This window comes from Arvicanthis niloticus, chromosome 25 (genome assembly GCF_011762505.2).
Source record: "Arvicanthis niloticus isolate mArvNil1 chromosome 25, mArvNil1.pat.X, whole genome shotgun sequence".
Classification (NCBI taxonomy): Eukaryota; Metazoa; Chordata; class Mammalia; order Rodentia; family Muridae; genus Arvicanthis; species Arvicanthis niloticus.
This window is the reverse complement of record NC_133433.1, coordinates 32793322-32816289: the sequence shown is the minus strand read 5'-3', so window position 1 is coordinate 32816289 and position 22968 is coordinate 32793322. Positions and strand designations below refer to the sequence as shown.

Genomic DNA, 22968 nt, shown 5'->3' with positions numbered 1-22968 from the left:
TTTAAAAGAAAAAAAACTTGTAGTATTGTGTGCATGAGACATGTGGTCATCACAGGATAACTTGTGGGAGTGGGTTCTCTCCTACCAGGTGTGTCCTGCAAACACAAGTTGTACAGAAGGAGCTTTTACCTGTTAAACCGTATCACCAGCCCATTAATTTCTTTTAAAAATATTACAATAATGATGCTTTTGATCAGTAGCATTTGTTTTAGATGAGGAAATCTTGTCCCTCTTCCCTTGGGACAAGTCCAGTCAAGGTCTCCTTCAACTGGAGATGTCCAACTGAGTGGGCTGGGCTAAAGCTGCCATCATGGAGGGTCAGTGCCCTGATGTCACTGAAAGGTGACTCAGCATTAAGTACAACATGGAGAGATAGTGCCACTGTCCTCATCCAATGGTGACTCAGTATTTTTGACTCAGCTGGTGCCATTTCTTTCAGGAAATCTAAAAAATCCAAGTTGGTTTCCCTCTGCACTTCCTAACATGGCTGAGGGTGTTTGCTATGTCAGATGGAAGGCATCTAGTTATATGTGGATAGTGTCAATGTTCCCAAAGGACTGCTAGGAACCAAATGCTGGTTTATCATCTTTGACCCCCATGGCCCACACTGCTCACAGGTAAACACTCAGGAAAAGGGAGAGGATGCTGCCCCTCTGAAAAAAACAACAGGACAGAATTCTTCTCGGATGATCAGATTTAAACCCAAGCACATAAATCAGTGGAGGAATCTGATTTTGTAATTTTCATTCCAAAAAGTACTATTTTCTATTTTTGGAGTAGTCATGGTATCGAGTGGTAGGAGGGCAAAACCCCAAAATGAACAAGCTTTGCTCTCCAGAGTCTGAGCACACTGCCACAGCTAAGGTGAGCACAGAAATAGAATTAGTCAACTATTTTTAACATGTCATAAACGTATAAAAATAGAAAATTCACCATTTAAGTTAGCTGTGGTACTACTTTATGAATGTCTTATTTGTGTAGCTGGCAAAGCCAGTTGTCGGAACAGCTGAGTTTAGGAGACAGCACTTACTAGGACGCTCAGTGAAGAGAAGCTAATTATCTAAGATCTCAACCAAGAACGCTTTCATCTGAGAGGGAACATTGCAAGACTGATTACTTAGCTCAAAATAAACTTCCATCAGTGTGCCAGAACAATGTAGACACCTGAAATGGATCCAATCAGTTCTTCAAGCGTAGCAGCTCAAAAAAGTTTTGGAAAAGAAAATGTGTAGGCTAATAAAGATCTCTTCTGTTACCCTCTTAGATAAATTCAACTGCCGAGGAAATTAGACATAAGTCTCAAAAATTCAGATTATGAACACACTCTGTTGGGGTAAGAATAATTTGTTAAATTCCCAGAGTTAAACTCTGTTAAGTTATGGACTTGAAGAAGAGTGCAGCCTCACTTAGCTATTAAGGTATCTATGAGTAAGGATCTCTCCTTTCTCAGAGAAGCTCCAGCTACTAAATCAAGGGTAAACAGAAACCCATGGGTACCTTGCTCCTTTGCCCTGTGTATCCTAATATACAAGCTGGGAACACATTTGAAATCCTGGTCTTCAAAAGAGATGTTTTAGGTTCCATGGACAATTTCCAAAGGGCTGACCCAGAGCACTATGAGCATTGACACCTTCTGGGAAGGAAAGCTGAGGGCTGGGAGAAGACCACTCAGCTTGACTAGATTATAATAAAGGAAGAAATGGGGGTGGGGCATCTAAACTTCTATTAGTGAATAGTAATTTGGTGATGCAGCTAAAGACTCACTAGAAAGGAAATTAACAGAGGGGGCATGGCAGGGTCTTGTGCTGCAGATATGTACACTGAATCCTTATACAATCCCTATCCCCCCATCCAAAGATTATATCAAGGAAAAAAAACCTGAATTCTTCATAATGGGTATACTTAAAATATATGGAAATAGCTCTGTCATGACCTATAGGCTGAGAATAGACAGTAAACACATTATTGAATGATATTGAATTATTGCATATTATATTGATAAAATTGTCAGGCTTTGAAAACACTAAGTTAGAGAGTCCAAACTTCAATGTCCATCTCAGTCAGGTAATGTGTACATACGTTGGTAAGACTGGAGATTCCTCCACACTTCCCAGCCTCTCACTGGGAGTATCTTTTGGCAATGAAACTCTCAAAAAATTAGCCTGAAGTGCCTTTGAAAACAGCTATTCTATATAATTCTTTATATAATCCAAGACTTGCTGGGATCCTCCTTCATCAGAACCAAAGGAAAGAAAGTTAGGCCAGTGGTGCAAAGCTGTAATCCCAGCAATTTGGAAGCGCAAGCGGGAGGCCTGTGGGGTTCAAGGACAGCCTGTGGCTGCACAGTGAGTTTCAGGCCAGCCAAGGTTACATAACAAAACCTGTCTCAACCCCAACCCTTGGCTGGGAGAGGGAGGAGAACTAAAAAAATGGAGGGCATGAAGACAAAGATCAGAACTGAACTTCACTCACATTTCATTGAAAGTCTGGAGAGTAACTCACAACTAGGCCTAAGACTTCCTCCAAGTCTGGGGCTCTTCTGTTTGTTGAATTTGCTTTTCCTTTCCACTAGGGGCAGTAATCCTTGGACAATTACAAAGAGTTGAGCATTTGGTTGGGGACAAGGACCCATCCAATCCTGAATTTGGTGGTTGTGGCAGACCAAAGAATAAGAAACTTCCCAGAACTGAAAGAATAATTAGAAGATAGCAGAAGGGGAGGTACAGATTCAGAGAATGAAGAAACATCACTGGCTCAGCTGAGCCTGGAGTCACAGTGCCCTCGCTCTCAGAGCGACCACACCCTGATGATGTCTAGACCTCAACACCACCACTTGCCCTTCTATCCTACGAGTCTCAACTAGTGCTGTGCAGGGGGAAGCCAGAAGGAACCAGGGCAGAAATGAAGGAAGAAGCCATTGTTTTTCAGGTCTCTCCTAGGAATCACACACATGTGCTGATCCATCAGCCTGCTTCATGCCCATCACACAGGAAGTGGATCCACTTTTGAGGGTATAAGGGTTCTTTGGAACACTGATGAAAGTAGGAGCCCAGGGTCACACCTGGACTTGATATAACAGAAAGAAGAGGTTCTAGTAAACTTAGCAATGCTTTTCAAATAGTGTGTGGTGCTTACATATGTGGAGTATCTGTACATATGTACGCCTCATAGAATGAAGGATGCTCAAGGTAGAAGCCTTATTAGTGATAATAAGCTTTAGGCCAAGAATCATATACCAACACACACACACACACACACACACACACACACACACACACACACGCACACCCCAAACCACACCCAACCCAAAATAACAAAAACCCACTGCATTGTTTTCATGGAAAATATCTTCTGGTCCAAACTTTTAACTTAGAAGTAAATCTTCTAAGAACAGGTTTTAGGCTGAAGACGCTTGCTACTTAAGCAAGTATGACAGAGGGGACACTCACAAATTCCATCAGGCATGAGATTACTTTCATACAATCTAAGAAACATTTAAAAATACCTTATTTCATCTAATCTCCTACAATTAAAGTTTCCTAATATTATTTTAAACAAAATGTCTCACTGTTTTCCTCTCCTGAGTTGACACAAAACTTTTACAAATCGAAGAAGGTCAAATCAAAGGAAAAGGATTTTAAGACGGTGAGATTAGAGGCTGGAGGAATGGCTCAGTGGTTAAGAGCACTGACTGCTCTTCCAGAGAGAGGTCCTGAGTTCAATTCCCAGAAGGCACAACGATCTGTAATGGGATCCGATGCCCTCTCCTGGTGTGTCTCAAGAGTGTCTGTGTACTCAATATACATAATATGTCAAAGATAATATTTATAATGGTGTTACCCGTGGCAAGAGCATGCTGCTGTTCAGTTCAGAATACTGGCCCTGGCACCCACGAGATGCCAGCATGGGAGATGGCTCTGCCATCCCACCATCCACGCAGTATCCGGTAGAAATGAGACTCTAATGCTTAAAGATTAACCAATAGCTTTATATATTTGGTAATGCTCAATTAACAAGAGGCCCACACAATTAGAGGTATTTCCCAATATCTAATCTTTAATATAAATTGTTACCCAAGACCGTCAGGGACTCATGTGTGGTACTCCGTGGCTTCTTCATTCTGCCTCTCCTCTTTTCTAGCTCCTCCTCTTCCTTCTCACTCCTCCCAAATTAGCTCCTCCCAAAATACCTAGCTTAATATAGTGGGGGAAATATACTGCTACATAAATAAATAAATCTTTAAAAGACAAAGCAAAATGGTAAGCTTAATTTCAGAGTTGTTTAGAATGATCTAACCCCCATCAGATGTAATAAACTAATTATTTGGAATCTTACAAAATGTAGTGCCATGCACACATCTGTCTGTGTAGACAGGCATAAACAAGAAATCCTTACTGTACAGAGAGACTCTTTAGGTACAAGGATGTAACAAATACACCAGAAGTGGTCTAGGAATTGTGCAAGTCCACTACTAGCCATTGCCGGGAAGGCCTGGGGTGGGGTGGGGGGTGTTTGATGCCAAGATTGGCATTATTTATTTTACTTTTCTTCTACACAGGACAAAATATGTCACTTGTGCAGTGGACAGGTCCAGTGGAATGCTGTCTGTCCATGGTGCTCAAAGGGCAGTCTTGAAGAGATGACTTTTTGAGTCGCTCCTCTCTCCAGGGATCTGAAACCTCCCAGCGCCACTTCCTGGGTCTGCTAGACAGTGGCCCAGCCTTGCCCTCACAGGCTGCCAATGAGGCAGTGAGTACTGGGTAGTCAGTGACTATCAGCTCCTGAAATCGGAGCACATGGCTTCTTATTAAGAAAGATGGAAAAGATAACATGATGAGACAACAGAACACCAATCTGACTGACAGACTGACTGACAGACAGACAGACAAGACAGACAGACAGATTCTTCCTTTACTATTAACAGTGAACAAAACAAATACTCTAAAACAAGCTTGGAATGTTACTATTTTTGGCTAAATACCAAGTTTTTCTTTCTTTTCTTTTCCCTCCCATACATAACTTTTTTGTGATTTTTTTCCAAATCGTGTGTGTGTGTGTGTGTGTGTGTGTGTGTGTCTGTCCGTGCAACTGAAAAGCCAGACCTGTCTTGAGCATGTATACTATCCTTTAAAACAGAGATCTGTAAGAACTAGTCCTCTCAGTACCTGAAGCATCCTAAGTAACAGCTGAGTCCACACTTAAACCCAATTTGCTCAGAACAACTTCCTCCAAACGGCAGACAAAACCGCCAGGGCAGGCTAGATGACAGGCTCCCTGGAGACACAGGCGTGGGAACCGTGTAGGGATCTAGATCTGAGTCCTAGCTCTTAGCTGTGCAGCTTTAGACAAGCCTAGCCCCACCTGAGGCCTTCTCCTGTAAAACTGAGAGAATAAGCACACTCTCTACAGGGGCATCATACAGATCAAAGGACATGAAGACATGAAGACAGAGCAAAGCCTAGGCAGAGGATGCTTTCTGCCAGGATGGCTTCTCACCTCCATGGTGGCCTTTTGATGGTGAATTAAAGACAGGTAGTCACAGAATTTCCATATAGTATAAAGACAGACCCACATTTCACAGGGTACACAGCTGGTTAACGGGGGGCAGGGGGCATCATTAGCACAAGTACAAAGGTTGATATTTGGACAGGACACAAAAAGAGGTAGCAGCGCCTCACTAGGTCTTGGACAGTGGGAATATGTCTTCTGAAGTCTCTGCAGAGAGCTATCGGAAATGCTTCGGAGGCGTTTCCTGATTGAAATGAGGCTAGAACAGCTTGCAATGCCTGCACTGACATGATCTGTGTGAGTGGGGCCCTGACACTTCAGCTTCATTATTGGGAGAGGGGCAGTAAGTTCTTTCTTTTAATTTCATGCAAGGCTTTCTTGCTTGGAAGACTCTTATTTTATGTCCTGTATCTTATCTTTGTGATCAATTGTGCCAAATTTCCAGGTATTTATGTCCCCCAAAATATAAATGGTCACATGAAGTGCTGTGTTATCTGCAGAACACTGACAACTGTATGTACCCATTTCCTCCCTTCCAAGAGCTCTGTTATTACATTCTTCTTCCACCGAACTTGCCAGGATCCACTCAATGCACTATGGCCACCTGATACATGAGAGGCAGGACTGTTTCACAGACCACCACTGTATCCCCATTTTTCGGCTCCTTGTGAAGCCATAGAGAAGTCAGAAGGCTTTGAAGGCAAAGCAACAGTACTCAGGAGGTGAGCTGATGTAAGAGACCTTTCCCACCAACCAGCACTGTAGCATCTGAAGGAACAGGTAATAATCCTGTCTCAGTTATTAGATGCTCATCAGAAATTAAAGGCCCTGTTAGAAATACAGATGGGGGTTAGGAGGCAGTGGCACACACCTTTAACCTCAGCACTCGGGAGTAGAGACAGGAAGATCTCTGAGATTTCAAGGCCTGCCTGGTTTACATAGAGAAATCCTATCTTATAAAACCAAAAAGGAGAAGGAAAAGAAATGAAAAAGAAAAAGAAAGGAAATGCAGATGGGAGGAACTTGAAGGAATGGCTACAGGTGTTCTATCCTGTTTTGAGGCATGCATGACAGGACCCCCTCCTCAGCCTCTGTGGCCCCAGGCCCCTGGGTGAAATCAGAGAACCTGGAAGCATCATCAGGATTTGTTCTCAATAATATAAGTAAACCTCTATTCACGCAGAACCGACACCCATAAATCTTGTGTTTGGCTGATTTTCTCTCCTTAAACAAACAAAACAAGGAAGTTTCAAACATGGCTACATCTCCAGCAGGTACTGAACACAGCAGAGAGCATTGTGGTCAATTCTACCATGGCAGGAGAGGGCGGACTGGCTGATACCGAACACTCGTTAGCAGCTATGTGCACCAGGTGTGTCACTTATCAGTTTGAGGCTGTCAAGTGGCTAGTGTTTCTGGGTATCTGCCTCATTACCACCACACAGGACACTAAGCCTGAAGCAGCATGGTTGGTTGGTTGGAGATAGTTACGTGCTAAATGAGTAGAGGACACAACTGGTTTCCTAGGGGGGAAAAATGGGGGGAACAAAGATCTGCGTGAATGTGTCTTAATATTGCTTAATGAAAACATATCGTAAGAGCTGGAGAGGCAGCTCAGCAGTATAAGACACTTGTTCTTGTAGGGGATCTGAATTTGATTACGATCTTCCTTATCTCTAGTTCCAGGGGATCTAATGCCCTCTTCTGACATACTTGGGTACCATCTACCCAGATGGTAAACAGACATACATGTAGGCAAGACATTCATACACATAAGGTAAAGTAAATAAATCTTAAGTAGCCTTGGCTACAAAGAATGCTGATTCTTAGGCTGAGAGTTTATTTAAATGTTCCCTACATGGTAGAGTCCCATGTATTCTTTTTGGTTAAAAAGAATTTCTATTTCTTCTTCCTTCCTTGTCCGCCTGGATGCCTGCCTGCTTCCCACTTACTGTTCAGCTGTGACTCTATGTCCTTTACTGTAGGTGCAGACCCTGCTGGACAAGCCCAGGCTATACACGAGGATGGAGAGCATGTGCACACAGGGACTGTGTGGCAGACCGAGAACCTCTGGATGTGTTCTGCTCTGCTTCTCTTTGTATTCCTGAAGCCTATGGCTGTACAGGGCACAGAAGCCATCTATATCTGAGTGTGAATACAAGAGAAGCTACCATGTTTAAGGAAGCTAGTTGTGGCACAGCTTCTGGTCACCCCCAGTCAATGACACAGGACTGTAGTTCACACTGACAGAGCAGTCATGGTGCTAAATGCTGTTGGCCCCATGCCATTCATGCCATTCATATTTCCTTTAGAATGAAAAAACATTGACTTTCTTGTTCCTTGACCATTTTCTCTAAGTCCTGCATATCTCCTATGTGTAAGAAAGAAGGGAAAGGACATAAAAATTAATAAGCTGTGTTCCCTCCTGGATTATGGTAGAAAGAAGTTACTTGGTGAAGTTGTCTTTTCCACTTAGACTCCATTACAAGCCAAGATGAAATTATATTTTATTAGACAGTGGCACTCCAGCTGTGTAGCTATAGGCTCAGCACTCATTAAGGTCTGAAGACTAACTTAGAGGTAGGATGGTCAGACAGAAAGAGCAGAAGATTGACTTAGAGGTAGGATGGTCAGACAGAAAGAGCAGAAGATTGACTTAGAGGTAGGATGGTCAGACAGAAAGAGCAGAAGATTGACTTAGAGGTAGGATGGTCAGACAGAAAGAGCAGAAGATTGCCCCCAAATATGCTAGGGCAGGTGGGAAACCCTTGAACGGCATCAGAAGACAGTTTACTGTTGCACAGACAGGGAGCCTCACTGAAGTCCCCCAGTAGTCACAAATCAACTCTACTTGTAGGGTGCTAATATTGGCTGCGAAGGGGTTGGATTATAGAAGCAGAAGCAGAAGTTCATGGGAGAGACATCTTAGACCACTGAGAGTGAGAACAGGGCAGGGAGCTGTTATCACAGCCACTGAGCCAGGGACTGCACAAAGCAGGCAGGAACACTGGCCACAGGCAGTTTAGTGGGAGTTTATGGTGTCTGTGGGGCATCCGTACCTGCCTTTGGGATGGACTGTTACACATACCTTTCCACGCATGTGGAAGAGGTCAAGGACAGAGGTTTGATGCTGGCAGTAACAGGCAAAGATAAGAGAGATGAGAGTAAACAGCACTGATTCAGGGAGAGTGGGGAACAGAAAAATGGGAGAAGGCAGTGCTGGAGGACATACAAGAACACAGCAAGAAAGGAAGAGGAAGCTGGTCGACAGAGGCAGGACTGCCAGAGAGAGGGCTGCAGGGTAGGAGAAGCTGCTGGTGCAAAGATCAGGAAGACACTGCTCTGGGGTGCTGTGAGTGAGGGTAGGAGGCAGCTTTCTTCTGCAGGAAAAAACAGCTGGGAGGCCACCATTAACAGGTGAGGGAACTTCCTGGCTGCTCTTGGTCCTAGGTCAGACTGCAAGATCTCCCTTCTTCTTTTATTAGCTGTTAGGCTAACTGCATCCATGAAGAACCAACCTATCTATCTATCTATCTATCTATCTATCTATCTATCTATCCATCCATCCATCCATCCACATATATAATAAATCATATGTATGTATGTATGCATGTAAAAAATTCCATCAGGTATTTTTTTTGCTTGTGAGTGGTGTGTGTGTGTGTGAAAGAGAGAGAGAGAGAGAGAGAGAGAGAGAGAGAGGGAGGGAGGAGAGAGAGAGAGAGAGAGAGAGAGAGAGAGAGAAAAATAACTTCCTTTCACATTAGTACAAGGTAATATGGAAACAAGGGAGCCAGCTGACATTTTGATTGAGAGCTCAAGTCATAGAGTGTTAAAATCTAAAGCATTAGGGTACACTACATGACTTAAATCCGCTTCACCTAAAAGCTATCAAACTAAGACAAACCTTCCATGTACTTAAGAAATAAAACAATGGGGAGAGAGTTTCCTAAGAAGAAAAGAGGACAAGGATTTTTCTCCCAGCTCACTGAGTGTACAGACTTCATGAACAGTGTGAGCATCGCCCCACGTCAGATGAGATGTGTGCAGCGCAGGGAAACGCCCATCTTCATCAGCAACTGACATTAACTGAAGTTAGCTGTTTTCTGGAGACAGGACACACAACAGTGTTTGATCTTTAAAGGTGGCCAAGGGGCCAGATTCTTTTCTGTGTTGAGTGAGAATTGCCAACACCTTAGAGCTTCCTAGAGCATGATCCCCATGGCTGTCAGCTATGGTGGAGAGCAGGGCAGCCCAGGGAAGAGCTGCTGGGAAGTGGTCAAGGCAGTGACACTAAGAATGCAGTCTGAGCGCTAGCTCTGAGCACTTACACACGCACTTCTGAGTTAAAACAAAAACACGAATATTAAGGCTTAAAATGATAACACACAGAAGACGTAAGAATTATTTGTTTCCTTATCTACATGGAGGTCTTTGAAAGGAAATACAGGTTTACTGGAAGACACCTCCAGCCAGTATAGATGTCAGACACTTTGGTAGAGAATGAAATTACTGCCAATGCTATCATCCAATGTGCCAAGCATCAAGTAAAGCGTTATAAGCTTACTTTTCACAAGGACTTCATGAAGCAGGCATTGTTATCTCCTCTTAATAGATTTAAAAAAAAAAAAAAAAGACCCCGAGATGTTAACGAAGCTGCATGAGGTCTATTAAAGAGAGATAATAGAATCACTGGATTTTAAATAAAGTCCTTACTCTTGGAGTAGATATATTGATGATTTCAATCTATGCAACCAATTCGATTGGACCACAAACTGGTCTATTTACACACTATTCTCTGTTGGCCCAGGTCAACAGATCACTAGTATTTTTAAGAGTCAGCAAGATAAAAAATAAAAAAGCTAACAATTGAGACCTAAACTGTTTATAGTGTAAAAGTGATTTCTGCTTAAAAATAAAGTCAAGAGTACACGTCACTGAAGTCTCCCATCGGTCTCCAAATACTGAACTGAGGTTTCAATCCAAAACACTGAGCCCTCCTTCAGTATGAGTACTTCCAGGTACTTGCCAACTATGTCAAGTCTGCTGACTCAGCCCTTTCTGCAGATACCTGCCCTTCACGCTAAGGTTTCATATCACATGAAATATAACCCATGATGCGAAGCCTTCCCCTCCAGCCTTACAGTCCCACTGTGAAAGGGATTTGCCCTGAGTCGCGATGCTCATGCTGTGTGGTGACAGCTGTGACAGTGACTACACTGGCTTTGCCTAAGAGCCTTGTGTACTTAACAGGAGCATGAGAGTAGACCAGAAGGAAGTGTAAGCTGTGCACTGTGCTTGCATGTTCAATGGTTATGTCATTTCCATGACAACTTCCCCCAAGTTTTAAGAAACTGCTAGTTCATAGTTTTCACTATGATTCACCGACATTCCCTCTCAGTGACAGACTGTCAAATGCTTAGGGCCAGCTCTCTGAGTGTGCGGGGGTACAACACAATGTTTATAACATTCACTAGTGTAAAAGGTTAGCGCACACATAATGTACAAATGAGAATAGCATAAACAGCTGTCACTGTAAACAGGCAGCCACCTGACCCTCAGAGAATGCTCCTATTGGAGTCTTGTACTGTGGTGACCTCTGATTACAACTCATGGACTTTGGTTAGTTTCCATTTAAACTAATGAGTAAGACAAGAGGAACTAATGGTTATATCATATCCAAAAATGTAACTGTCCATCCATGAGTGACTTTCTGCTGTCTAGCAGGTTGTGTGTATTCATGTGCCAGCTGCCTAGAGCTAAGACAGTGGAAGCAAAATATCAATCTTCTCCCTGACTGTTAAATCTAGAGCGACAGCCACCAAAAAACCACAAACTGAGTGTTCCACCAGTCCTGTGTCAGGAATATTGTCCTCATGGTGGACTTCAATGTAACTATGCCACATTGCTGACCTCAGGTTTGGGAGAGGGTACAGTAGGCAGCACTGGGCAGGATGTCAGCCATGTAGGCAGAGGCACACCCTCTCATGCACCACAGAGCAGCACAGCAGAGTAATAAGAACCACTGACCTTTTCTTTACCTTTGATTGTTGTACCATCTTCCATATCCATATGGTTATTAATGACTGTTATGCTTCACAACTGATGGAGCCTCACCTGTCCTAGAGAGTACCATGTAGACCAGACTGGCCTCAAACTTGCAAAGATCCAATGGCCTTTGACTCCAGAGTGCTGGGATTAAAGGCCTGTACTGCTACACCTGGCTTAATTTGGCTCACTCCACCAAGCCACTGCCCCTCTCCCTCCAGATCCTTCTTCACTTTGTGATGCTATCCTATCAGATAAAATTTGCATATTTGAAGCAATCTAGAATCTCACATTCTCATGTCAATACCACATGTTATCACTAGAATAACTGTAATGAAAAATTTAGATGGCAGGTAAAGCAACACATATTCTTTTGAAATATATTCATGAACACTTGATATGTGCCTCTTCATCTTTGTTCAACTTTAGACAAAAGCTTGAAACTGATTCTCTACTAACTAATAAATCCAAATGCAATGCAATAAAATGCACTTCAATGATTTTTTTTTTTAAAGACATTGTTTCATTTAGCCCAGGCTGGCCTCAAATTCCTTATGAATGCCTGAACACCTGGTCCTTCAGCCAAGTACTGAGATTAGCTGCTTATACTAACATGCCCACGGACTAATTTTCAACCTCACTTTAATTATTTTTGAAAAAACAGTGTGTGACTACCTTGGAATACCAGGAGACACAAACAGGGCAGCAGAAACAGTCTCGATTGTAAAGCTCCCTCTATTTGCCAGCCTATTTACAGTCCAAAATATCTGTAAAACAAATATTTTGTACAGAATATTTATGTTTTCTGTTAAGTGGAATAAAATTGGACACAGTAATCTAAAGTCGAAGATCTGTCTTTCTCCTCTGACTTAGCGTTCTGTGCAATCTAGCAAAGCAGTTCCCCGATTAAGGCAACTGGGTGTTTGCTACATAAGACAACTCACCGCACTAGAATACAAAGAAACATCATAGTTAGTACAAGTTGTTTGCTGGCTCTGAGGCGCCTCTGAGGTCAGGCTACCGGGATTCCGCCCTGTTTCCCCTGGAGCATGCCATTTTGCTCCTTAACTGTCCCAAATCTCAGCTTTCCCATTTGGAAGAGGGAGAAACAGTAAAACTGCTGTTTTCCATGTTTGGAGTGTTAAGTAGATAAGCAAACCTAATATAACAAGGCATCCAGCATACGGACAGTATTAGCTGCTACTGAAAACTGTCAAAGAGAATTCAGTCGTAACATGAGGTCTTAATTAACCAGTTACTAACGTTGTTAAAAAACAACAGCTAAGGCTCTATGAATGTGGGCAACAGAAAATCATCAAGGCAAATGAAATTCCAAACGGAACAGTGATCGTGTTACTCACTTTGAACCCTTGATCCTAGAGCCCAGTTCTGTTCCTGCAGGATGTCTGGCCTGCCTCCAGTGTCTGCTCCTAGATGTTAGTTTCTTTAAGATGGGGTTTTATTATGTAGCTCTGGCCAGGCTAGGATACATATAAACCAGGCTTGTCCTTGAACTTGTAGCGATCCTCCTGCCTCTGCCTACCAAGTATACCACATTTGGCCAGAGTACAGCATCTAATACAGGTAGGCCTTATAAAATTTTGTGTCTGAAACAATGGTTATTAATTTAAACACCTGATAATTCCCCCTCCAAATTCCTGAAGTATATGCCATTTTTAACACTTCTTTCCATTTTCCTCAATTTACAAGGTGCTTGGAGAACTGAGGGACACAGCCGCTGATGCACGCCGCTGATGCATGCAGCTGGGGAGCTTGCCGTCAAGATGAGCCTGGCTCTCTTGGTTTCTCAGGGGTCTTTAGTGCCATACCCAAGACACAGCTTATCTTCTCTGAGCCAAACACGCAGGTTTAGTGATTATCATGGCCATTTCCTCCTCAACAATTTAGGCTAACAGTGTGACTGACTGAGTGAGATACAAGGTAAGCTTGAAGACAGTGCAGAGGCAGTGGGTGGGTTTTATTTATGCTGATTGGTGGGGAACAGTTCAGGACACAGATGACACAGCGAGAGGAAAGGCTCAACCCAAACTTATGTGATACTTTTGAACCTTGGCTGGCTGTCAGCTACAGACAGAAATCAAAGTGGCTCCAACAGCTCCATCCCAGGGAGTTCTCTGACTCTAGGAAAACATTTTTCAATTTTTAACTCTCGAAACCTCTCTGGGAAGCAGGCATTAGTAGCCCCTGGCAGACACCTTTGTTTTGTTTTCCACCTGAAGGAAGAAGTGTCTGCTTAATGTGGGAAAGACAACTACACCTGCTCCACTCACCACGACAGGAGAGGGCCTACCGGATGATACCCAGCACTCCTTAGCAGCTATGTGCACCAGGTGTGTCACTGCTCAATTATGTCTGAGAAGACTTGCAGAGAGAGAAAAAACCTATTGCACAGGTTCAAAGGACTCTTCCATGGCACTGGTGCATACCTAGCTTCTGTCTGATGTGATTACTAAAAATTATTTAAGTAGGAATATTCTTAAAGCATTAGATTACTTGAGAATTTAAAAGCTTATTTCTGTTCTTGGTATTTAACTTTTGTGTATTTGGCATTTAACTTCTTCTTTTCAAAACCCATTGCCTTTCAAACTGCCGAGTCCTGCTTTGAGAATGTGATATGTCAGGGTGTTTCTACCGATGCTTCTGTGATGTGTGCTGGATAATTAACCCTGCAGAGAAGCCATGGCACAGGCCCAGCGTGACAAGTCTTAACATGTTTTCTGGTAGGAAGGGGGATTTACCAAGGTTGTGCAAGACCTTCATTGTAATTGAAAATATGTGTATTACTGTTTAAAACATAAAACTTGTAGCATGAGATGGTCAGAGAATGGAACCATTCGGAATGCTTAGAGACCTGGAACAGCAGGCTATCATTTTATACTATGATAAAAGCACAGACTCCATTGCACTATGTACACTTCAGGCAGCAAATCTATGAGTTCTAGGACTATTATTTGATCTATTCGATAACGTCAAAAAGGAAGAACCTACCAAGATGAGATTAAAGGTACCTGTTAAAACCCAAAGCAGGGCTAGGAGGTGGTAGAGGGTGTTGATAGGCATTGGGATAAGAAACTCCTTGACTGTTGAAATCTACAGCAGGACAATTTTGATGGAGAAACTAAAGACATTTTTGAGAGTGGGTTGATATTTGAAATGTGTATGTTCTTAGGTGCTGAGACAAAGTTTTATGATTCATTGAAGGAAACAGAGTTTGAGGCTCCAAGATCTAGAAAGACAAAGATATAATTTTCCTGAAATTATTTTTTCAACTATTATATATAAAAGGCAGTTAAAAAAAAAACATAAATTACAGGATCCATCAACAGCATTTCAGGAGATAATCATCTGTGGCCCCGAAGGAAGTCAGCATGAGGACACCTCAGAGCATGTGCCAGCCCTGAGCAGTGGAGCCGTGTTCATACATGCCTGAGATTTATTTTTGGCACTACAAAGCCAAATATATTTTTTAAAATATTAAATTCTTAATTTGTTTTCTGTAGGCAAAAGTATCTAAAGGGAAGCATAAAATGATTTCAGGGGAAGGGGAAAAAAACAAGAAAGCAAGCTGTCAGGGGATATCTTTGACTTGACTAAGGAATCTTTACTGGCTATTAGAGCCTCTGAAGCCTCTGTCATTCAGGGTATGAGATTTTAATCCAGAAGCATGGCCAGTTGGCTAACTGGAACAGCAGGTACTCCCTGCCTCCTCCTTCGGGGATTACATGGAACAGTAGCCCCTCACTTGTAATTACGCCACCCAAAACTCTGGGGATGTGAGGGGGGTCACCAGATGAAAAGTCCCATCAGTGATTCACCTCCATCTCCTTGGTCTTGAGGGAACAGCTGGGTTTTATATGAAGCCTGTTTATAACCCCTGCAAGTGATACATGCATTCATCTGGTAATGTGACATCATTTCATCAATAATTGAGGTGAGGGAAATCGACTGGAGGGACTGCACGCACACAGAAGCACAGAGACCATTCCAGTCCTCTCACCTTGCTCTTTGATCTGGCGGATCTGCTTCACAGTTTCTTTTAAGATGGCACATTTGTCAGGTTTGAAGTTGAAGTTGTCGATATCATTAAAATTTGCAAAGATCAGCTCTGCAAGTTCCTCTATGTACTTATTCTCCTGCTCGCGATTGCGTTTCTCGGTGCTCCTTTTGGGGCTAAGAAGGAATGTGGCATTATTATTTATTCGAAAGAAACTGCTAACTCTTTCAAAGGTGAACACAGACAAACAACACGTTGCCTACTCAGTGAAGCAGTTAAGACCAAGGGAGTAATTTGTTGCATGTTTTTAAGCATTCAAATCTTCACTGGTCTCTGACTCTCCTCTGTTCTTTGTGGGATTACGTCATGGATGTGCTTATCTCCAGTCTCACCATAGCAAGGGCAGGGTGAGCACTGACCTTACTGCTGGACAGAGAAAGGGGTTCGGAAAGAGTACGGAGTCAACTTCTACTTAAGTTTAAAAGGAGCAAGTTACAGATAATTAATGTAATTATAATTGGAAACATGAGTTTCAATCACTTTTTTGTTTTATTTTGATAATCATAAAGGGTAATAAAAACAATTTTTATAAGACCTTTAGATTTTTATTTTAGATTTATAATTCCTAAAGATTTGCTTAGAATATCTGTGATCCAATCACGTAAGGTAAAAAGTCCCAAGCTAACTAAGAGCACAGTGCAGTGACCCGGGCTCCATGTTAGTTGTCTACCGTGACAATGACAGGCAAATGTACTTTATGCTCAGAGCCCAACTGAACTTCAGAGTGCAGAAACCGATCACAACTGGCAATGTCTTCTCATACGGATTTGACAAAATAACAAAACTCCCAATTTCCTCTTGAAAATAATACAATTACTTGCTCACGCACAGAAGTCCATTAAATGACCCCAAACAAGGGAAGAAGCTGAGTTGTTCAGTTTTCTGGATTTAATTTTCTGTACTTTTAAAATATGTATTTATACATAATATCAATGTAAAATTAACACAAAATATTAATTGCAAATTCAGGATTCTCATGTTGGAATCTGTCAGTTTTATTTTCCTAAAGTAATAAACTTAAAATTTTAACATGATTCTCCCTTTTCAGTGGCCCCACGATTTGTCCAAGATCATCCAATGAACTACAGCAGTGCAGGGAAGAGGGTCCGTGTCTCCTAGGCCTCAGAGGAGCCCAGGTCCCATGGATCCTTCCCAGCCTCCGTTACTCTTAGACTGGGAAAAAGATAGGGTGAATGACAAGTTAGTGAGAAAAGGACTGAGTTACAAGACCCTTGAGAGACCAAAAGGAAGGTCTCTCCTTGCCACCACAACTGGACCCAGGTGAGAGACTGTGTGGCCTCTGGAGCCTCTCTCCCCAGTGGGGCCCTAAAGCATGATGGGAAATCTGAAAGCCAGCAGCAGGTGGAATGGATCAATAAGTCCTTGGGAACCTGAGGGCGAAAAGGTAGCAGGGCTGGGTGTGGAGAGGGAGTGACACAGACCTGTGATCAGCACTACAGGAGTAGCCTAAGCCATGGGTTTTCCAGCCTCTCTCCACTTGGTAACATTTTCCAATCCACATTTCCACTGTTTTTATCACACAATCTAGATGCATTGTTTTTATTTAACTTTAAAAATCATTTATAGATGCTGGGCATGGTGGCACAAACCTTTAATCTCAGCAATCAGGAGGAAGAGGCAGGTGGATCTATTTCAGTTTGAGGTCTGCCTGGTCTAAAAAGTGAGTTCCAGGACAGCTAGGGCTACAAGAGGAACTTATCTGGGAAGACGACACCACCACCACCACCACCACCACCACCACCACCACCACCACCACCACCACCACCACCACCACCACCACCACCACAACAACAACAACAACACATTTACAGGATTGAAAATATTAAAAGTCTGGGGGAAAAAAATCTCTTTTTGTGGTGGTTTAAATGAGAAATGCCCCCGTTAGGTTCAGTCATTTGAATGTCTGGTCCCCAGTTGGTGGCCCTGCAAACGTAAGCTTAGGAGGTGTGGCCTTGCTGGAGGAAGGATGTCACTGAGGGTGGCCTTTGAGAGCTCTCTCCTTCTAGTCTGCCTCCTTCAGCCAGGCCTGCTGCTTGCTGATCTGCCTCCCTGCCACAATGAAGTCTTACTCCTCTGGAACTGTAAGCCAAAATGAACTCTCACTTTCCGAGTTGCTTTGGTTGTGGTGTTTCATCACAGCAACAGAAAAACAGAAAAGCAAACTCTTCCATCTTTGTTTCCCTTTTGCACCAGTTCTAATCAACCAAAGCAGGTAGCCGCCATCACCGTTTCCTGGCTACCCTACAACACAAACGCATATGCTTCCTCCTCTCCAAGTTCCTTTTCCAATATAAAGGGCAGTAGACTCCCTAAACATCTTTTGAACTTTGCCCTTTCTCTCTCACAGCATCTTTTGGGATATTATCTAACAACTATATATATAGCCTAGGTTTGTCTCCAACTCCTATGCAGCCCAGCTTGGTTTTAAATTCCTAGTGCCTCAGACTTTAGGGTACACTACCACAACTGGTTCTGTGCCCCGGTATTCTAGGAGGCCTTTAAAAATACTAACCTTGGGGCTAGAGAGATGACTCAGTGGTTAAGAGCACTGACTGCTCTTCCAGAGGCCATGAGTTCAGTTCCCAGCAACCACATGGTGGCTCACAACTATCTGTAATGGGATCTGACACCCTCTTCTAGTACGTCTGAAGAAAGTGACAGTGTATTGAGTAAAATAAATAAATAAATCTTTAAAAAGAAAAGGCATTATTTAAAGAAAAATACTAACCTCATTGTTTATCACAGTTGCACTATGTTCCAGGCCATGCGCCATCCTAAAATATTTTCTGCAAAAACTGTTTCCTGCTCTTTTGTGCAGATGAGTAACTTCACACCTACAGAATTCTGCACATATAGACACTACCAAAAGGAAATCCTGAAATCAGACCTGCCATTATGATACTGCCAACTTGTTTTAAAAGTGTTTGTTTTATCCGCTGAAAAACCACAATTTATTTTTAACTAAAAAAACCAAATGGGTTGAATACTTCATGTCATTGGAAAAAAAAAAAAAAGACAAACAAGAACTCAGTATCAAATGAATAGCAAATCTTTCACCACAAAATTTACTTGTTACAATGTTCTGGTACCTAATAAAAATGTGGAAAACTCAAAGATGGCAATGAAGGTAAAATACACAAGGGCAGTAAAAAATGTATATGGGGAAATTTCCTTTTTTAAAAAAATAGATTCTGCAAATAATCTACATATTCAAATTTTAAGCTATTACATAAAAAAATCATAATTAAAAAGAAAAGCCAAGCACAAGCCAAGAACAATATTTACACTGAAAGCAAAATCAACGTAAAAACAACAAAGAAGCACATAGAAAACTAACAGACAAGGTGGTTCTTTTAGTCAACGATAGGCTCACCTGGGCCCGAGCTGGTCGGGACATTCCTTGCGTTTTCTGGTCTCTGCCCTGGATGGGTCAGAGGTATTTTCTCCCATCCCACTCATCTTGAACACATATCAGCAACTAAAACAGAAAACAGGTGGGAAAACGGCATGAAGAAAGAGTCCTAATAAACTGTCACACCATTCTGCCAAAGTGTAAAGAACTTTGACTTCAATCAAACACATGACTGCAGTTCTGAGCACACAATTTTGACAAATGTACACAATAATGTAAAATTAAAAAGCAGTCCCCCCCTTCTTTTTCAGATCTTGCTTAAAGGCTAAGCAAGAGCAAAGGTTAATATTAAGAACAACCCCTGCCTCCTCACGGAGCCCAGGCTCTTTAGGTAGACAGACTCAACACCACCATGAGCTACTCTCTGTCAGCCTGGGCCTGGTGACAGTCTCTGGTTTCGAGGGTGGTCCTGCATCATGGAAGTGACAGGTGTTGCAAAGGTTCCTCCCAGTCTCTGTTGTGGGCTGGCTAAAGTGTTGTGTGTGCTGCGATAGCTCAGGGACAGACAGCCTGGGGAAGTGGGTGCCAACACTTTTATAAAGGGTTCCAAATTTGGCCAGGTAGATCTGATCCCCTTGCCATGGCAAGGCCTCCAAAATGGAGGTCCTTCCTGCCTCCCTCAAGGCTCAAGGCTCCTCCTTCCACCTCACAGGCCCTCTTCCCTCTTCATCTCAGGGCAGTTCACCTTACTCTTAAGCTAACAAGGTGTCTTCCTTTCTCATATTCTGCTGGCTGCCCTTTTCTGGCAGTCCAGGTTATTCACCTGCTCTTTAGAATGGCTGTGCAAGGAAGATCCTAACAAAGCTCCTACTTGCGGAATTGCTTTCCATGAGAAACTGAAAAGGACGCACAGAAAGGGACCCAGTATCCTCACACTGGACACCACTGGGGCCACCATGTGACTTGTATGTAAGGACAAAGTGACAGTTCTAGAAGAGACAAAGGCCCTATTACAGGTTCTGAGAAAAAAATTCACTTATGAGTTACTTAAGGGGCTTACTTAGCATATGCTCGGCAAAGGAAAACACTTGGCCCCACAAATTCCAAAGTCAGGGGTACGTCTTTCCTAGAAACTCAGTCCTATGCTTGCTCTTCATCCCGCACGACCGCTGCCTCCTTTACTCTGGATAGATTAGAAAAAGCCAGTGAGAAGGTGAGGTTAGTCCCAGAAAGACAGCACAGAACAGGAGGACCAGCAAGAGCAAGGTGGGCTAAGGAAAACCGCGGAGACCCTGGGCCTCATGGCACCTACCCGTCCAACTGTCTGCGGTCGCCTTGGGTCGCCACAGGCTCTCCTCTGACCACTGTTCTGATACAAATGCGCAGTAGGGCCAATTGTTCTCTCTCTCTTTTTGAGAGTCATGTGTTTTACAGAACCAATTGTTTTTAGGGAGTCACAATGAAGAAATGCTGCATCAGCAAGAGGGAGGTGGCCCCAGTGGCACATTCAGTTTAGGAGGTCACATGGGAAGTACAATCTGAGAACTGATGCCGAGCTTCCTGTGGGTGGGAGCGATGTAACCAAGTCCCAAGGTCCTGTTCTATGCTTACTTTTTGCCTGATAATAAGTACTGAATTCACTTAGTTTACTATGGACTAAAGCCAATTGACAGATTCAAACCCGACTATGAAATCTGTATTGCTACGTAGCCATGGGCTACACTCAGGCCCAAGCTTCACTACTTGGTTAGCCATGTGACCTTAAAACTTGCTACTTGCACATTAATGATTTTCTGTAAAATGGAGTCACACCACTGGCATCCATAACACAGGTTGCCTAAAGAAGGAGGAAGGGGCCAGGCCTGGAACCTCTATGGGAGAGGACTGTTGCTCTTCTCTAGCAAGTGGCTGCTGAGGCAGTCATCCCTATACTTAGGGCCTCAGCCATGCTTCTTCCTGCCTTGTCTCTCATGGGGGAGTTGTTCTTCATCCACTACAGGCATTGGCCTGTGGGAGAAGTCGCAAGATCTAAACCACAAAGGCTTTTGTGTACAAAATGGTCATTACTACAGTATAAAAAGCCTGCCTTCCTGTCACTGTAGATGGGCATGGCAGGGGAACAGAGAGAGAATACTGTTGCTCAAGACAGAAATAAGGGAAATGGAGATGAATTCAGGGACAGGCCATGCTCCAACACAGTGCTGCAATGCACTCCCACTCTGAGACTCAGGAGCGCCGTGCCATCTGGGATGGATGAGTTGACAGAGGCTGGGGAGCCATGACACTGGAGGAGGTGCAAAGGCAAACACTACACACATTCATTCTTCCTGATTCTTCCTGAACCATAGTTCCCAAGACTTCATTCATGCCGTGCAAAAGAAAACTTCACACCTAGTAATCTTCCAAGAAATGGGCCAGGTAATTTTTCCCTAGAATCAGCTGTCAACAAGTCGTAAAAATATAAAATTATAAAGTTCAGCCTTCACTAGATAGCAAAAACAAAAGTAAACAAAACCCATACCAAAAAAACCAGTAGGTGTGGATGATACTTTATTGAAGATAAGAATTATATAACTATCACCATGTATATTAAAATCATATGCCAGAAAGGTCAGAAACGTCTCAACAATTAAAATAAGTGCTTGCTTGTCACAGAGACTAATTTGAGATTGGACACTAGCTTTAGTGTCCTTCCCCTTTAAATGCACACAGTGACAACTGAATACATACATGCAACAAGCGGACTTGAGGGGCTGAGCCAAGCTGATCAGGAGCGTGGACTCTGGCCTAAGACCAGTTTAAAACTCACAACTGTATCTTACTTGTACCTTCTCCAGATTCACTTAGAAAACACTCCATTTGCACCATTAAAACATCATTTGTTTCCTCCTAAACTTACTTATTGTGTTTTCACAATACATGAAAGTTTCTACTTACTGAACACAATGGCTTCCCTATGTGAGTCTGGCCCACTCCCCCACCCCCCACCCCAAGTAATTTTCCTGGGTTACAGCTTTCAAGCAGGCAACTCCACAAGATTCTATCACAACTTTGTGATGGAGACAACTCCATCACGAAGGGGCAGCAAACCAAGGAGGGGTATCTGACCATGCTCCAACTAGCTGGGAATAAGCTATAGTGGCCTGCCCAAATCACGCCAATCATCCAGGGTAAATAAGGAGAAGGCAGGGCTAAAGACCCCTGGCCCTCAAATGGGGCAAATGGGGCAGGAAGAGAGGAGGGCAGGGGGCAGTGTGACAGGCTGACAGACATGGCTGCTGTCCTGAAGCACATAGGTTTGTGCCTGCTCTTTAGTGAGTTAGAAAACTGAGTAAGCCTCACTAGTGACTGTCCAAAAACACTCTGTGGGTCTCAGACAGGAGGTGCTCTAGCTGTTCCAAACCTATGCGAGGCATGTCTGGCACGTGCAAGCATTTCCCCCTTAGCATGTGACAGGGCCGAGGTGACAGGCAGGTGAGATGGGTAAGACTGACTTCAGACTTACAGAAGAATACCTAACAGCAAAACAAAACTACATAGAGAAGAGTTTTAAAATATTTTCATAAATTAATTTCTAGTGTAAAAGTATGAAATGGGAAAGAGTAAAGGTACATTCTACAAGTGGGTAAACAAATAGATCTTGCATGTCTGCATGTTTTCAACGTTTCCATGAAATTAAAGCTCTCAAAAATGTCTCCTCAGATGCAAGACTTCAATGTAAATCATAGAAACTGACTGGGACACAAATAAAACTTGAGGTGGCTGACATAATTAGAGTGAGGGCAAACCGGTTTTCACCGGATGATGGGAACCATGAAGGACAAGCCTGTAGATGTTTCTATCTGCCATTCTTTTTATCAATAGTCACATGGTGGCAGTGCGCTCACTGTGACAGAAGGCTTGTCCTCCCGTCCCTCCATATCAGCTTGAATGTACTTGGTAGAAGGAGGAAGAGATACAGCCA

The 22968-nt window shown here is 43.0% G+C and overlaps 1 protein-coding gene across 2 annotated transcripts in view; it reads right to left on the bottom strand.

The window, feature by feature from the left end:
- Ncoa2 (nuclear receptor coactivator 2) overlaps nucleotides 1–22968 on the bottom strand; it is a 235971-nt gene that overhangs the window by 66430 nt on the left and 146573 nt on the right. For both annotated transcript variants that reach the window (XM_076924349.1, XM_076924348.1), the window contains exons 3-4: nucleotides 19026–19130; nucleotides 15575–15747 (exon numbers count right to left, since the gene is read on the bottom strand). In XM_076924349.1, the coding sequence (XP_076780464.1) occupies nucleotides 15575–15747; nucleotides 19026–19111 (259 nt within the window). In that variant the 5' untranslated portion in view covers nucleotides 19112–19130. The remainder of the gene's footprint in view (nucleotides 1–15574; nucleotides 15748–19025; nucleotides 19131–22968) is intronic.